Source organism: Erithacus rubecula, assembly GCF_903797595.1.
Source record: "Erithacus rubecula genome assembly, chromosome: 10".
Taxonomy (NCBI): Eukaryota; Metazoa; Chordata; class Aves; order Passeriformes; family Muscicapidae; genus Erithacus; species Erithacus rubecula.
In genome coordinates this window covers 29,435,495-29,453,364 of record NC_136662.1, presented here as the reverse complement: position 1 = coordinate 29,453,364, position 17,870 = coordinate 29,435,495, and the positions used below count along the sequence as shown (strand labels likewise).

Here is a 17,870-nt window from a genome sequence, read left to right as displayed (position 1 = left end):
GTTGTTGTCATAATCCATCACACTCAGTAGAAAATCTCCAGTTGACTTTACTGGAAATTGAGCCAATATTCTTTATCATGTATTATCAGCTACAAAAAATGTAGCAGAAGGGCACTTGACTAAGTTAAAAGACCTGTAAAAAGTCACTACTTTGAGCAAGTGTATGTTTCTCCAAACTTTGCACCTAGAAAAAGGAATGTCTGGGACACAATCTCTGTGAGAGAAAATTCCATGCTGTTTGTTTCATATACACACTCTGTCTTTTCCAAAAAGAATTTTGGGATCAGCTGAAGTTGTTTGAAGATGAACTGTCTTCTGTTTCCCAACTGGTCGTGGAAAGTCTTTTAAAAGAACATGAGCAGAAACTCATCTCTTTTACTGGTCATATTCAACATCTCTTCAACAGACAGCTGAAAGAGTGGGAGGATATGAAGGTATGTATCTTGGACATATTGGGATGCTTTTTAGTGTAACCAATGCTAAGTGCATCAAATTGATAAAATTTTATTTTTCTCATTCTCACTGCTTCATCACTTTTTGCTGAGCTGACCACAGATGTAGTTTCTGTGTTTGCAGTTATCTGCAAATAACAGATGTACTTTGTGTTTGCAGAATCTGTTCTCCTGGAAGCTTTGTACTTAGTGGAACTCTGTCTCTTCTCTCCCAGTTTCCAGCACTGGGCTGCCTCTTCCTAATCTTCTCAGCTCTGCCTGTCATCTTACACTTGGATTGTCAGCTCTGTGAGGGCTGTGACCTTGTGGTAGTGCCAGACAGTTCCTACTGTATGGGTCCACTCCTTTATAGGAACTGTGATATAGGGATAATGAAATACTGTTCATTGCCATCATTCATAAAAGAGACATATTCTCTCAAGTAATATCAGAACTGGGAACAGAAGCATAACAGAGATCACGCAGAAAATGCTTCAGTGTCTTGCAATTATGTCTGAGTATTAAAAATTAGGTAAAATTACAAATGTAGAGATTCAAAAAAACATCTTACTTACCACGTGGTAGAAGAGATGATTTTTTTTGTTGAAAATAAATCCCAAAGTGAGACCAGAAGCCAGCAGAGAGGTAATTTGGTGAATATTGCACTGTAAAGCTTATATCCAGAAAGCCAAGAAGTGGCTCCATTTTCCTTTTCTTTCTGAACACCTTTATAGAAAATGTTTGTGGTTTACTTCTTCCTTTATATGGCTCACAGTACATTCTTTACTAAAGGCATTTCTTTCTTATATATTTGCTTAAAGACTATGCATCGAAGAAAATTACATTGCTACCTAGGACACCCAAATGACTTTCTTCAGCTGGAGTCTTTGTGCCAAGAAGAAATAAAAAGGCAAAAAGATCAAACTGATGGTGTTCACCTCAACACAAAGATGCTACAGGTAATTTTACAGTCCTTGCTTAATGTGAACTTAAATGTTGCATTTGGAAAGGAAGGCGTATTTTGGATATATTTTTTTCCCCATCCAAAGGAAACTTGAATATTTTTTTTCAGTTTTAGGCAATCCTGTTCATATATTGCTAAACTTTTAAGTGATGAATTGTCAGCATTAAATGAATATAGGCATAAATATATCTGCACACATACAGGGGCTTAGAAATATTGTAGAACTTAGTGATATTTTGTATCATTCATAGAACTTACTGGCTAGTTTAATGGTGGGTAAGAGTATTGGCTGTGGTGGTGACATCCTCTGGTTAGTTCTCTTACTTCCAGACAGCAGATGCCTGGAAGAGTTTCTTTTCTGTGCATTTCATTTGTGCAAATAATTCACACTTTTCTACATAAGATTAAGAACTGAAATAAGCTGAATTTGCAGGAGAGATTCAGGAATGAAAATACTTTCCCCCCTTTGCCTGCTGGATTAATTGAAGACTTTTGGTTCCCCAATATTAAAGCCCATTGTTTACTTCTCTCAGGCCTCTTACTCCAAATTCTAGACTGTTTGCAGAGTGCTAGTATTTTTAATCACAAATTTAATTCTGCTCCTACTCCTAGCTCTGCATAGAGACACAGAAACACAAATACTCTGTTTGAGAATAACACCTGGGCTAAGCACTTCCACCCAAAATACCTGAATTCCAAAATTATCTTCTGTTTGGCTAGAAACTGGTTTTATCACATTTAACCCAAATGTGTAACTACTAGGTACCTATATACAAAACAATTTTTTGAACTTTAGATTGTCGGGATTGTCATGGGCTTAGATCTTCAAAAAAGGCAAGAGCAATTGTTGGTTGCTGTAAAGTTATTTGTAGAGGCACATCAGTTTCAGAGACAGAGAGTCCCAAGTGTTTAAGTCTGTGCTAAAAGCTTTCGGCAGAGTCCTGAATAGAAGTAGAAGCAGCTCTCTGGTGCGAGGTCCCAAGAAGGTTCGAAGTTGCAGCAGCAGATCCTGTCTTCTTCCACACATTGATGATGCCCGTCCCCAATGCATGGTCACGTATTTACAAATTACCCAATGAGCTAAAAAACATGCTTCTGAAGTATTTCTTCTAAACCTATTAGAATTCTAGTTCTATAGTACTAAAGTTGACACATAACTTGTGCATATAGCCTATCCACACAAACAATTCTGTCTTGTTCTATCTGAGGAATGTAAGCAATATTCTTACTATGGTTTTATTATTTATAGAACCATGTTTTTGAACTCCCACTGAAGTTTGTTTTTTACACTAATGTCTAGAACTATGTTCTCACTGAAGCCTGTCTTTGAAGCTTGCTTTTTACACCAGATTCTAAGGCTTTGCTCTTTAAGGCACTTAAAACATATTCTTACTTACTTAAACTTACTTACTTAAAACTTAAGCTTCCAGTTCAATTTCATGTTTGAGTGGCTAAATATACTTCAATTTATCTAAAGGTTTTAATTCAATTCCTGCATTCTCATCTCTCTCTGAGGAAGTCAGAGAGACCCCTGTTTTGCACACTCCTACATTAGATAATCAGGCAATGTTAAGAATACTGCAGGGACACTTTGAGACCCTTTTATATGAAATGTGAGCCTTTTTGTCTTTTATCTGCAGCTACTGCAGAATGCCAGGGTTTGATATTTTTGTAGTCTTTCGAAGACAAGTTAAAAGGAGAAGAGATCAAAGTATCAATGTAATTCCTCTCACTTGTCTCCAATGTTGCAACAGGATTGTGCAGCTGAGTGTGCTCAGAGGTTTTTTTCTGCACTGGCTGCCCTCACTGAAAAGCTCCTCTTGGAACTAGACGAAACCATCACTGCTGATGATGTAGAAGTAGCAGGTAAGAAAAGAAGAGATTGCTTGTTCAGGCCTCCTCTCCCTTGTCAAAGATAGCAGTAGTCTGTCCCTAGGAAGAGGAGGGTTTGTTATGCTATAGTATTTTAAATTCAAAAATTTGCATCATAATGCACGCAAAGCTATTTCTTGAGTGTGAAGAGCATTGAGCTGCACGATTACATCAAAACAATTGTATTCCTGACATTGTTTTGTTTCTGCTGAGCATATCTTCTATTACCTCCCAGGAACTGAAATACCTACAGAGTTGACTTTAAAGCATCATAAACAAGCTGGACTTCCTCTAGGAACCTCCAAAGTTCAACAGTTAGTCAAACGAGGAAGGAGGTAGTATTTGGAGATACTGAACACTGTTCTGTCTGATTCCTCCTTCTGAAATGATAACAGGTGCTATCCTCATAGTCTTTTGCTGGACTTGTTGAAACTAGTCATCATTAGTAATGTCGTTGAACTACTAATGGGATAGTTTGAGTGGGCAATGATTTTAAAGAAAGAATTGCAATGGATCCGAACAAAAGTGAATTACACATAGTATTGTATAACAATACCATGCCACTCCTACTGCTATGCTGCTTGCCTGTCACTAGTTATCGATTCATTACATTCAGATCTATGAATAGTCTGTGTATTGTTATTTAGAAGAAATTAATTATATACTGTGGAGAGATCCCAATTTAAAAGAAAAGGTGGTTGTACTAAGCAAAGATGTTTTTACCATAAACCTTTTATGGAAAAAAAAAAACCAACATTGATCTTTGTCACCTTATTACAAGTAACATGAAATAGTATGATCTGTTCTCTTTTCTAACTTTTTTTCTCATATGTTTTTTGGTTGGTTTGGTTTTTTATAGGTCTTGGCCAGGAATACCTGAGACTACTCTTCCTGACTGTCCAGACTATATTCTTTGCAGAGGAACTGCATCAGTTTCAACAGCTAAGACTACCCTGGGCCATCTGGCAGTGGTGGATGCAAGACAAGCTGCATATAAGGTAGGTCTGTGGGGAAGGACTCTTGAGGCTGCTGCTGTTGTGGGTTTGGTTTTTTAAGAAGACAATTATAGAATCTTAGTTGTGTGTGTAAGTTTTTAACATACACAGTGCCTGCAGATCTTAAGGCCCTATTATCTGTGTTAGAAATCCTTTCTTGTGTCCATTTCTTTGTGATGCTGTCAGAAGCAGACAGGGTTGGTTTCTTAGGGAGTGTTCTTATTCAGAGACATGACAAAGGGGAATTGTTTCAGCATAGAAGTATGGATGGTGTCAGAAACAGGACACTGCTTTTTGGCAGCATCACAGTTCTAGAAGCAGCTGTGCCCCAGTGCCATTCCAGTCCTGTTTGATTTCACTTACCTTTCTGATGCCTACAGCTCCAGCCTTAGGTCACAAAAGCTGATTTTTCCATGAAAAATGAAGAGCTCCAAAATACTTCATACCTATCTTGTATCTGCAGCTATCACAGATGACTGTGACCACCATAAAAATGATCACTCTTTCTTCACTGAGTCTTTTAAAAGAATGCAGACAACTCTGAGCCTCTGACTGGCACAGACAATTGTTTTCAAAGCAGCAGTGCTTACCAGTTAGGAGAATATTTTTATGTTAAATCACTTGGAGATGTGTTTATTCATCTGACCTGGAAGTAACTGTACTCCCACAGAACTAAATTAACTTTTAAAAAATACCTGTTTTTAATAGGGGGATGTAAAATATGCTGTAAAATCATGGCAAATGACATCAAAACTATCAATTTGCATGTGTGTTTTATATATCTAGTTCTAGTGCCCAAGAACCTGATTACAGCACAGATTTGAAGGGAATGTGGTTGTTTGGATACAAATGGTTTAATACAAATGGTTAGATAAAAGGATTGGATATAGAACGCACACACGCCACAGTATTTTCCTGCATGTGTGTTGCATTAAAAATACAGGACTTTATGTTTTGGAGCATGGACTCTTGGGGAATATTAAAGTGTCTTGAGACTTCCATGGTAGTCTACAAGTTTCTGTCTAGAGGAAATAAGTTTTTAGAAGTATTGTAATAGCTTAGTTTATACTTCTGAGTTAAGAACCTCCAGCAAGAACCAAAGTGCATCCTGTGTTGGAGATACATACTTGGGTCTTGAAAGAAGGCAACTCCCTACTCTTAGAAACTAATGAAAGTAAGATAAAGATTTTGTATTTTTGCAAAATTTAAATATTGCTAATAATTTAATTTCAGAAGTCTTTAAAAGGAATGCAGAAGGAACACAGCTAAGAGTTAGTTATTCATATAGTTCTATTATCAAAGGCAAAAAGTAAGTGGCCTCTATGCAGTCTGCTGACACAATGGATCAGAACTTGGATTTAGGCAAATAAAATTTTATTTTGTCACTGTTAATTTTGTCCTTAATTATTGGGTTTTTTCATACAGAAATACAGAAGTAAAGTTGAACAGATGTTTGACCAGATCAAAGAAGAAAGTTCAGCTCAGCTATTGGCAATTCAGCGTTGGAATGATTGGTGGGAAGAATCTGTCCAGAAGATAAAGCGACTCTATGTCTGAGATCAGTCAAATGTTGCTGAACTTTGTTGGTGTAAATTGACATGTTTGTATGAATGCCACTGATACTTTTATCTCACAAATCTGCTGCATTGAAAGAAGCTACTTTCTTGCCTTTTTGTTTCTTTTGCCATGTTACCATTCTTGTTTCCTCATGTGCAGTCTTAAGACTACTACTATACTCATCTTTATGATTTATATAACCACCTGGTTTGACTTACAGTATTATCTGGTACCATTCGCATGTGTTTGTGCACTTGAAGCCTCTGTGCAAGGGCACGTAATCCGTATTTATTAGCAGAGTTTACAGGATTTTGTTGCAGTTTTGCCCCTGTGAGCTGGTTTGGTCTGAAAACTCTCTAAGGCATGGATGAAAACTATCCCTAACTAAATACCCTTGCATCAAGGCCCCTTGCCCAAGCACCTCTGCACAGAGACTTCTCAGTGGAGATGGCTGGCCTGAAAAAGATACACATTTTATGTTGTCCTGGTTCAACGAGTTTTGACTTGCCTACCCTTCCCATTCCTTGCCTTTCCTCTCCTACTTCTATCTTGAGTTGCTTACCTTTGCCTACCACTTTCTTTCCTTGCCATTTCTCGCCATTCCTTGCCATTCCTTGCCATTCTCTTTGCCTGGCCTTTGCCTTTGCCTTTGCCTTGCCATTCCTTGCCTTTGTCTTGCTCTTGCTTTTGCCTTCCCTCCCCTCCCCTTCTCCTCCCCTCCCCTTCCCCTCCCTTCCCTATATTTTTGCCTGGACCCCCCATAATTTTGAAATTATAATAATTTGCAGGGAGGGGTCTTCTTTCCATTCCAGAAAGGTTCCACAGCATTTCCTTGTCCTCCCTTCATTTCCTTGCTCCCCTACCTGTCCTTTACCCCCACTTGCCTTGCTTTGCCCTTCTTTTGCTCCTCCCTTCACCCTTTTTTATTTTGCCCCTCCCTTGCCCCTTTCTTTTCTCTTGCTTTCCCCTTTCTTGCTTTGTACGGACTTGCCCCTCCTATGCTGCTCCTTTGCCTCTCCCTCTATGCCCAGAAATGGTTGCTGTAGCTTTAAGGTGGGTCCAGGAGAGAAGGAGCCTTGGGGGTCTTTGACATGCTCTATTCAACATATCGCTGCCCAGGCGTCTGTCATGCTGTATGGACTGGATTCCTTTTTCTGCTTAGCTTGCTTAGGTTTTGTTAGCTTAAACAAGAAGCTGGGTTTTTTCCCTTCCCCTGACCTTGGAGACTGTGACAGCAATCCTTCAGTGGTTTTTTCCTTGAATTGGATGGTTTGGTTTTGGTTCGAGATCAGAGAGGACAATCGATGGAGGACGAATCAGCCAGGAACCAGTGAGAAGGCAAGGGGTTACTCCATTCCAGCCCCAGACCTTGAAAAAGCTGAGTGAACAAGAGATAGGACACCAAATCCCCTAGCTTCATCTGCTGTGAAGAGGGGACCCAGGCCAGTGATTCACCAGGTTCTCATCTGTTTTGCCCAAGCTGTGGTGTGAATCCTTTGGAATTTTTTCCCTTTCTGAGACAGGAGCCAGTGACATTTTGTTGTGGAGATTTTTTCTTTCCCTGGAATTTTGGCTTGTTTTCTTTTTTTAGGTTCCAGTGTGAGTGTATATGTGAGGGGAGGGGTGGGAGGGTAAGGTGTGACAATTCACTATTTAACATTTATTCTTTTTTTTCCCCTCATGCTGTGCTGTGTGGGCACTCTCTCAAATGTCTGGGGTTTTTTTCACTTTCATCCACTAGTATTAATCTCTTATTGGCAGAAAGAGATTGTTGAAACCCTTTTTTGTTAGAGGAAACACTCATTCCAGAGTGTTTTTCTCCTAAATTCTTCTCTAAATAGAGACGGGTCCATAAAAAAGGAGGCAAAACCTTTGCTAAACTAGGGAAGAGGGAAAGAAATTGTGACCAAATCCCCCCGGCCCCTTTCCTTCACCACTGCCAGCTAAAACAGATTTTAAAAGAGCTGGGAAAACAACCTCAAGCCTTGTCTTGAAGTGATTTATGGTAATAGTCTATTCCATGATCCTCTATTTTATGCCCAAAAATAGTTGCTGTTATCTTTAAGGCCAGGGACCCGGTGTGTGTGGAACTAGGGAGGGGGAGTTTTGGGCTTTCTGGTGGGCATATTTGAAGCCTCACTACCCAGGTGTTCCATGGTGCTGTGTGGCTTGGTTTTGCTTGGCTAGTACAGGAACAAAGGACTTGCGAATGACGAATGAATGTGATTATGCAGAAGCCACTTTATTGTGTACCTTATACCCTAATTATATATTCTAATATATATATATATATATATTCACGTTATCACACATTTTTTGATTGGTGCCTCTATCTTGTCCACGTGCTCTGCATGCACATTGCAGGAAATATGATTGCTTACAGTCCACCGCTTCACTGTCCACCTTTATCTTCCTTCTTCTAATCTCACTATTCTATTTTGCAGCTTCTTTCCCAATTTAGCACAATTTATGATTCAGTCGCCTTGATGAATTCCATAGTGTTTGGTAAAAGGACTGAAAAACAGCTAAAAATTTCTTCACTGATGCACCTGGTATAAACTATGGCCTAAACTATTCAAATACATTGCTACAGGCTAGCTTGGTTTTCTTGTCCCAGACAAAAGGCTTTTCTGTTCCCTGGAGTGGAGAAGCTGCAGTGGCAATCTTTCAGCTGCCTTGAGGTAAACTGAGCAGCTGCTGGTCTGAGACTGGAGGAGTGGGAACCAGCAATATCAGAGTTGCCCCATTCCAGCCCCAGGACTCAAGGAGCCAAGCCGGGGAGAGAAAGCAAAGCAAGAGACTCCAGTCAAGCTGCTTCCTCTGCCCTGTAGAGGAGGTTGGCCCCAGAGAGCCACCAGGTTTTTTGCCTCCTCCTGCTACTCCTACGTGGAAATTCCACTTACGTCAGCATGAAAGCTGGCACCATCTCTTGTACTATGTGTCAGGAAGTGGTATTTCTTCAATGTTTGCCCTATTCTCTGGGCATTTTTGGGTCTTTGTTCCTCTGTCTGTGTAAGGTAGGGAGTGAGTTCTGTGAGCAGTCTGTTGTTAATAAACTACTGGTTTTGTTTTCTTTTCACTTTCCTTAGTATTAGTATTATTTTCTATTGATGGAATTGTTAAAACCCTTCAGAGGAGACTACTCATTGCAGAGTGTCTTCTCTTAAATTTGTCCCAAAACTGAGAAAATCCTCCAATAGCCAAGACACCACCATCTCAGGGAAAACACCCTCTGCTCTTGCACTTCCAAAGTTAGCAAGCACGAGTATCAGTGCCATTCATGAGCTGCAGGAATCATATACTTTGTCTTCATAGCAGAAGACAACTGACTGCATTCTAGCTGAGCTGTCAGCGCTGAGAGCAGAAAATGCAGATAAAGCCACTTAGAGCAGCAGAGAAAAAGAAAAGGCAAAAACTGCATCATCCCCCCCTCCTTTCCCATCCTGGTGGAAATGAAGCAAGTATGGTAGAAAACTAACCTATGCTTTTAAAGTAATCTTAGCTTTTTCTAGCTTTTCTCTTCTTTCCCCTTTCTTTCTTTTTGCCCCTTTTATGTTAGTAAAGTGTAAATATATGTTTTTTTCTTATCAACATGTAACTTAGTTTGAATTTTAATCTTGTTTTTGGGATGTCCTGGTTTGAAGGTGTCCTGGTTTGAAAGGACAGGTGTTTACCAGTAAGGGCAGAAGTTTCCCTTTGAAACAGAGACTTTGGTTCCACTCCCCCCCAAGTATTATAATTGTTTGAATTAAGGACCCTGAGGCAGAGATAAGGGGGTGGGAATAACAGCTTTTTTACTAATATATCTAACTGTACAAGCAGAAAACAACAGCAGTTGTTAAAATTGCTAACAGAACAGAATAGATAACTCGGTGTCAGTCCCTTTAGATGCAAGCACGCTGTTTCTGTGCTTAGTCCACAGCCCGGAGCTGCCGAGGGGCAGGCGGGAACGGAGGCAAGGGGGGGGGGGGGGGGGGGCAGCGGGCACGCCGGTCTCAGGTGGGAACGGGCTGGAGCAGGCAGCTCCTTGCTCACCATGTGTGTCCGGGTGATCAGCTGTGTCCACAGAGGCAGGAGGCTGGAAGGGGGCAGATGCAGGGCAGGTGATCACAGAGGGTCTGGCTTTCCTGTGCTCCGGCCGCGTGGGCTGAAGGTCTGGGTGTCCTCCTCCGAGCTTCCCGGAAATTTGAGTCCTCTCCCGGAAGCCTCATAGGCCCCTCCGGGAGCCACGACAATTGACACCTTTTGTCTAGAGTCATTAGAGATCCTGGGTGTAACTCGGCCAGCTCCATTGGCATGATAATGGGAAAAATTCTTTCAATTGACACAGTAATAGAAAAACACTCAACCCCCAACAGAAGGACAGGTGTCTGCCAATAAAGGTAGAAGCTTCTCTTTGAAATGGTTAATGCAAGCCCCCACTCCCCAAATTATTATAGTTTTTGAATCAGGGACTCTCAGGCAGAGATGTGGAGCTCTGTACTAATATTATATCTAACCGGACGAACAGAAACAACAACAACTATGGAAATTAACAACAAAACAGAGCAAATAACTCAGTTCCAGTCCTTTTTCAGCCGCAGACACACTCTTCCTGTGTCCGGTTCCAGTGGTGAAAGGCGGGGCAGGGCCCTGCTGCTGCGGGGGTGGCAGACAGGAGCTGGAGTTGGGGAGGCAGCATTGGCCTCACTGTGTCCCAGGTAGCAGGATGGAGGAAGGGCTCCCCGCTCACTGTTTGGGTCCTAGTGGTCAGGTGTGTCCTCAGAGATAGGAGGCTGGACCAGACCAGGTGGCCAGGCAGTGTCCGACTGAAGAGAGCCTCGCTTCCCGGCGTTCGGATGGTGTCGGTTGAAAACAAGCAGTCCCCAGACCCCCTCAGACCCCATCGGCGAGCCAGAGAGAGACCGCCCCCACCCCAGCCCTCGCTGTTGAGCAATCAGGAGCTGGGAGTGCTCGGCAAGCTTCCTTAGCATGATAATGGGAAAATTTCTCCCAAAAGAGGTGGAAAAGTAAGGGAACAAACACCAACCCCCCGACAGGGGAATATTTCTGCAATTCACAGAGAGGTCTTTTTGCTCCTCTACAATTAATCGGGTTGTAACCATGTCACATGATACATGTGGTTGCATGATGTTCTGAGGTGTCACAGTGCTGTCATTGGTTCTGCAGTGTCACAACGTACCCTTGGTTACATGGTGCTCACCTGTGTCACAATGGTCCCTTGGTTTTGTAAGGAAAATTAACCCACAAACGCCAGAGGTTTATGTCCAAAAAGGAGACAGAGGAGTCCTTTTTGTTTTATTCAAATAAAGGGAGCAGCCATAGGGCATTCCCCTGGGATCTCTCGGATTTTTGGAGGATGCAGCCTTCTTTTTATCCTAATTTCCCGGCCACTTTTCCCTCTCTCTTTCTCCATTGGCTGAGGTACTCGAGAGGCACAGACTTCCCGAAAAACCTGACACCTGAGATCCCTCTCTAATGTATAACCCTTCCTTTTAATTTTTAATTCTTGTAGAATTCATAGTTTCACCCCCTGTTGCTTCTTTCATCTTCTGTTACCCAATTTCATTTACTAGAAAACCTACAGTTTGTTTGGAAAGGCAAATCTCTTTTTCCATTCATCAATCAGTGTAATCCCTCCCATTGTTCCTTTTATCTCTAGGTGCTAACTTTATCTACCAACAGATCAACAACTTATTTGTAAAGACAAATGTAACATTCCTCTCAGTTTGATGAGGTCCCATATTGTCACAACAGGCACTTGGTTTAGTGGTATTCTGAGGTGTCACAATGGTTTCCTTGGTTCTACAGCATCACAACAGACCCTGGGTTCCATACAACACCATGGTGTCACAATGGACACTTGGTTCAATTAGGCTTTCCATAGCCTAACACTGTTCTTGGTTCCACATTTCACAATGGACCCATGGTTTCATAAGGCCCTATAGTGGTAGAATACACTTTTGGTTCCATAAGGTTCTGAGGTGTCACAATGCTGCCATTGGTTCTGCAATGTCCCAATGGACCCTTGGTTACATGAGGCATAGTAGTGTCACAAAGGACCCTTAGTCACATGACACCCATCTATGTCACAATGGCCCTTTGGTTCCATAAGACTCCTCTGTGTCACAAAAGACCATTTGTTCTATGAGGCTCTACTGTGTCACAATGGACTGGTGGTTCTATGAAGCTTTGCAGTGTCACAATGGACCCGTAGATACACGGGGCAGTGCTGTGTCACAATGGCCCTTTGTTTTATAAAGCCCCTAAGATTCACTGTAGACCATTGGTTTCATCAGTTTCTTCAGTGTCACACAATGGTCTCCATTCTGCTGTGTCAACAAGGCACCCTCAGTTCCATGGGTTTCCCATGTGTCACAACAGACTGCTTGGTTCTTCAGTGTCACAATGGACAATTGCTTCCATTAGGTCCCAGTGTGCAACAATCGAGCCTTGGTTCCATGAGGTTCTGCAGTCTCACACTGGACCCTTGGTTACATTATATCCCTCTGAGTGTCAGTGGATCCTTAGATTTCTGTGTCCCTAGTGTCACAAATCTCTCCTTGTTTCCACAATGTCACAATGGACCTTTGGTTACATGACGCCCTGAAGTGTTACAATGAACTCTTCTATGAGGCTCAACTCTTTCACCCTAGAATCTTGGTTCAATTTGCTTCTGCAGTGCCAGAAGTCCATGTCTATGCCCTTGGTACCACGGTGTGACACTATACTGTTACTTGCATATGGCCCTGCAGTGTAACATTGCTCTGCTTTGTTCTGCAAAGGCACAATGACCTCTTGGTTCACTGAAGCCCCATAATGTCACCATAGACACTTGGTTTAATGATGTTCTGAGGTGTCACAATGGTCTCCTTGTTTTTACAGTGTTACAACAGACCCCAGGTTCCATAGAGCACTATGATGTCACAATGGACACTTGGCTCCATGATGTTCCACAGCATAACAGTGGTCTCCTTGGTTCCATGTTTTGCAAGGGACCCATGGTTCCATGAGGTCATGTAGTGACACACCCTTGGTTCCATAAGGCTCTGTAGTGTCACAATGGACCCTTGGTTCCAATGCCTTAAGTTTTAGCTTTCATATTTTTCAGATTCTGTACTGCATTAGTATATAGCTCTGATCTTCATATAAAGTGTAGCAAATTCTCTTCACAGTTTAGGTAGACAAAACAATCCTTTTCCAGCCCAAGAACCAAGGACACTGATGCAGCTTCATGCCCAAATTGTATAAACAACAGTGAACTGAGGAGAAAAACTGGGAGGATGAGACCTCACAACCTGAAGCTGTAATTGGACAATTAACTCGAAAACGTAAAGGGACCAAAACTTATCAAAGTGTGAACACTCATGACCCATCATAGATCTTGGGTATTGTTGTAATCCGATACCAGAGGTATAAGGAAGGTCTTACCTCTTCCCTCCTGTCCCTATCCTATTGGCAGAGAGCCAAATATCCCCTCCCTGATAGCCCAGTGATAGCCCAGAGACTGCAGGCAATGGGGGAGGAAAAAAAGTTCAGTTAACAGCAGTGATGCTGTCCTTGCAGGGAGGGAGACTACACTGTCTCCCAGGCTGACAGATAAAGACACACCTAGCCCTAAAGCTCAAAACTTGGAAAGCTATGTACCTTCAGCCGCTCCTGTAGTTTATGTGGGTAGAAAAAATGACAAGAGGATTTATCAACCATTGTCTTACCAGGATAAAAAGGAAATTTGCAAAGTACAAAGAGAATTTGGCAGAGGGAGTGAAATTTTTAAAGGCATGATGAGAGCAACTTTTACTTCAAATGAATTAGTTCTCCATGATTTGAAAGACCTTTTCAGGTGTCTGCTAACTCCCTCAGAATATGATTTATGGTTTAATATTTGGAAGCATTCTTTAATGGTTCTCTTAACAGAACTTCACCAAAGCCCTGACAATTCCAAAGATTCTGAGGATAATAATATTATACTGGATCATTTATGTGGTGAAGGGAGTTTCCATTGCCCTGAAAAACAAACTCGAGTGTTATCTAAATTTGTTTTAGATAAAATTTGTAATATAGCTGAAAAAGCTTTGAATCAAATACCAACTCTTGAAATAACTGGTAGTTATATTAATGTTAAACAATATGATTCTGAAAATTTTTTGAGGTTTGTGGATTGTCTGTGTACACAGGTGGAAATACAAGTACATGATCCAGCAACCCAGACAGACTTGATTAAAGAAATGGCACAGAGAAATGCCAATGAAGCATGTTGCAGAGTTATTCTAAGTCATCCTCTGTATCCAGAACCAACTTTAGCACAAATGATAGAAGCATGCACCAGTAAAGCAAAACTGTTCAGTACACCAGAAAGGAATCCAAGGCCAGCACCATCCCAGCCTGCAGCAGCTGAAACACCACGAGCAAAAAGCAGCCAGTGCCACCTGAACAGCTGCAGCATGTCACCTGCTTCCACTGTAAAAAGCAAGAACATTTTGCTAGGGAATGCCCTCTTAACCAGAAACAAAAGAATTCAAACAAACAAAAAAACTGAGTGGAAAGCGCAAGCTCGCTATTAACATACAGCGCAAAGATATAAATACTGTGGACACTACTTTGGCAAAAGCCTCTCTCTTAAAAACAAATGGGGAAGAAGGGATAAAAGGTGTGGGTATACAAAACAAATAAAATGTCAAATGTTCTATTAACTAGGTCCAGCAGCCTTGTGGCCGTGTCAGGCTGGAGACTACCAAAGGTTTTCATTTCAGGTCTACTGATTGGACAATTATTACAGTGGACCTGTCAAGCAGCTTATTAGACATGACTGTATTTCACATGGAAATGGAGAGTGAGTATTTTGTTGTTGGAGACACAGCACACACACCCTTAGAAATTGAAATAGCTCTTATGATTATGAAAGGAAAAATATCCTGCCTCATAATATTAGCACGCTGTTCTCAGCCACCATTCTACCTGGCAGAAGGGCAGATTTTAGCCCAGGCCATTCCCATTTCGGCAGAGGTCACAGCAGATGGAAAATCACCTGAGGCCTACTGGGTAGAAACGGTGGGTGAGGAAAAACCTCTTTAGCATGCAACCTTACACATAAATCAAATCATCTCCATGTGGAAGGTGTCCTTGATACAGGTGCAGATGTAACAATTATCCCGGAAAGAATATGGCCTTCACACTGGGATCTGCAACCCGTGGCTGGAAAAATTCAGGGTATAGAAGGAATTAAACTGGCCAAAATATCAAAAAGCATTGTGCAAATTGAGGGGCTGGATGGAAAACTAGCAAGTGTCCATCCATTTGTTATAGATTACAAGTGTCCCTTATGGGGCAGGGACTCCATGTCACAGTGGGGTATTAAAATGATTATCCCTAAAACTCCTCGGGATTTTTAGAACTGGCCACTGTGGAGTGCCCTACTCAGAAACTAACATGGCTAAGTGACACTCCAATTTGGGTAGCACAGTGGTCAATGAAAAAGGAAAAGCTTAAGGCACTTGAGGAGCTTGGAGAGGAACAATTGGCAAAAAACCACATTGAAGAGACAACAAGCCCAAGGAATTCTCCAGTCTTTGTAAAAAAAAAAAACAGGGAAAGACAAGTGGAGATTATTACATGACCTCAGAGAAATAAACAATGTAATTCAGGACATGGGATCTCCTCAACCTGGGATGCCATCTCCAACAATGCTTCCCTGAGATTGGCATTTGGCTGTTATAGACATCAAAGATTGTTTTTTTCCAAATCCCCTACACCCTGAGGATGCACCAAGGTTTGCATTCTCAGTTCCCTCAATAAATCGAGAAGCCCCAATGAAGCACTACCACTGGAAAGTGCTTCCACAAGGTATGAAGTGCAGTCCTTCCATCTGCCAGTGGTATGTAGCCTCATTACTGTCCCCTGTGCATGCAAAAAGAAGGGAAGCTATCATATTGCATTATATCGATGATGTGCTGGTATGTGCTCCCAATAACTTAATACTCCAACACACACTTGACCTAGTGGTTAAAGTTTTAACCTCTGCTGGATTTCAATTGCAGGAAGATAAAATTCAAAGGATGCCACCTGGGAAGTATCTGGGCTTGGAAATTACTGCACGGACCATTGTCCCACAGAAACTGGTGGGTCTTCCTCTCCCACCAAAGATCCAAGACCATCACTCAGCCACAGGAGCTGATGGCTCAGCTGATTCAGAAGGCAAGGATGAGACTGCGTGAGCTGGCTGGTTGTGACTTTGCATGCATTCACCTTCCGGTCAAACTTTCTGAGGAGGGAAGGAACTCTCCTTAAAGGTTAACCAAAGAAATGTTTGAGCACTTGCTCCAGAGCAATGCCAGTCTTCAAATATCTCTGGATAGCTACAGTGGACAGATATCAGTCCATGGCCCAGCTCATAAATTGTTCAATGAGGAATTCCATCTCATTCCTCATGAAAAGAGGAGTCGGAGACTAATCAAAACTCTCATAGTGTTCACAGATGCATCAGGGGCCTCTCACAAGTCAGTGATGACTTGGAGAAATCCACAGACTCAGCATTGGGAAGCTGATGTTAAGTTTGTGGAGGGGTCACCCCAGATTGCAGAACTGGATGCAGTTGTGAAAGCCTTTGAAAAGTTCTGAGAGTCTCTTAATCGGGTAACAGATTCAGCTTATGTTGCTGGGGTACTATCCAGGGTGGAGCAGGCAGTGCTCAAAGACATCAATAATGAGCAGCTCTTTAGGCTGCTGCCAAAACTAATCTATTTGGTTTCACACAGAGAGCATTCCTTCTATGTGATGCATGTGAAATCACACACGGATTTGCCAGGTAAGATCACAGAAGGGAACCGTATGGCAGACACCCTTGCAGCTCCAGGAGAAAAGGCTGCTCATGCTAAACAACACCTAGTGCAAGCCTTTTCAGTGCTGGGGGTCCCTGGGGAAATCAAAACAGATAATGGCCCAGCATACATATCCAAGGAGTTCCTAGAGTTTATCCAGCAGTGGGGAGTGGAACATAAAACTGGCATCCCGCACTCCCCCACAGGCCAAACTGTGATTGAGCATGCCTACCAGACGCTCAAACAGGTCTTGGCTAGACAGAGCAGTTCCACTGTGTGGATGTCTCCACAGCAAAAGCTCTGTAAAGCCCTGTTCACTGTCAATTTCATGAATTGTTCATTTGAAAACATGAGTCCTCCTGTGGTATGTCACTTTAACAGCAGTAAACAGTTCAAGTTGTCTCAGCATCCACTAGTTTTGATTAGGGACCCAGAAACATGGGAAACCAAAGGTCCCTATGAGTTGTTACCTGGGGACATGGTTATGCGTGCATATCCACTCCCTCAGGCCCTCAGTGGATTCCCCAAAAGTGGATGAAACCTTTTGTTCCAAAAAATCCAGCTCCAGCAGGAGATGAGAAGCAAGTAGCCATTGCTTCAAAAAGAAGACGCCGCCAGAAAGAAGAGGAAAAATCTTCATAAAGAATGACATTCCGGCAGACAGATACTTTTAATATGTTTTAAAATGTATGTTTTTCCTTTTAGAGAAAACCTACCCTCCACTCAACCGCGTGAAGAACCCCTTCCAAGTTGTCTTCTTGTTAACACTGAACAGTTTGGCAGCGGCATGGATCGTCCCTCAGCCACGTCAAAACGTTTGGGTGACCCTGGCACAGATGCTCCAACAGGAAAACATATGTCTGTCCACTGCAGCAGCAAAGGATCCTATGTCCACCTGCCTGGTAGGAGTCCCATTGAAAGCTGGAGAATATTCAGCCAGCTTTGAAATGCAAAAGCCCAATGATAAAAATCCTAGGCAGCAAGCTGCAATGCGTAAAAACCCCAGAGGAGTTGCTGTCAAAGCTGCCCAAAGGAGCTCAGGAACCCAAGAATTGGAGTTATTGGGTTCCTACCCAGCACAATACTGCATTCATTTTTATATTGTCCCGAAACCCACTAGCACTAAAGAGTTCCATCTCATATGACAATTTCATAAAGAATTTATGGCCAAACATTGGTGTAATATTTTATATCATATTGCAATGGGCACTCCAATGTATTCAAGTCCCAAAAG

The 17,870-nt window shown here is 42.1% G+C and overlaps 1 protein-coding gene and 1 long non-coding RNA gene across 5 annotated transcripts in view; both read left to right on the top strand.

Annotated features, from left to right (window-relative positions):
- CCDC180 (coiled-coil domain containing 180) overlaps window positions 1–6,432 on the top strand; it is a 30,063-nt gene extending 23,631 nt beyond the window's left edge. For all 4 annotated transcript variants that reach the window (XM_079313759.1, XM_079313761.1, XM_079313760.1 and 1 more), the window contains 6 exons: window positions 274–434; window positions 1,253–1,390; window positions 3,150–3,261; window positions 3,503–3,602; window positions 4,127–4,265; window positions 5,688–6,432. In XM_079313759.1, coding sequence (XP_079169885.1) covers window positions 274–434; window positions 1,253–1,390; window positions 3,150–3,261; window positions 3,503–3,602; window positions 4,127–4,265; window positions 5,688–5,819 — 782 coding nt within the window. In that variant the 3' untranslated portion in view covers window positions 5,820–6,432. The remainder of the gene's footprint in view (window positions 1–273; window positions 435–1,252; window positions 1,391–3,149; window positions 3,262–3,502; window positions 3,603–4,126; window positions 4,266–5,687) is intronic.
- An 8,137-nt stretch (window positions 6,433–14,569) lies between these two features.
- LOC306806021 lies at window positions 14,570–17,583 on the top strand. Its single transcript, XR_013775363.1, has 3 exons — window positions 14,570–14,652; window positions 15,603–15,693; window positions 17,342–17,583. It is a non-coding gene; the product is annotated as an uncharacterized lncRNA (long non-coding RNA).
- Window positions 17,584–17,870: the final 287 nt, after the last annotated feature.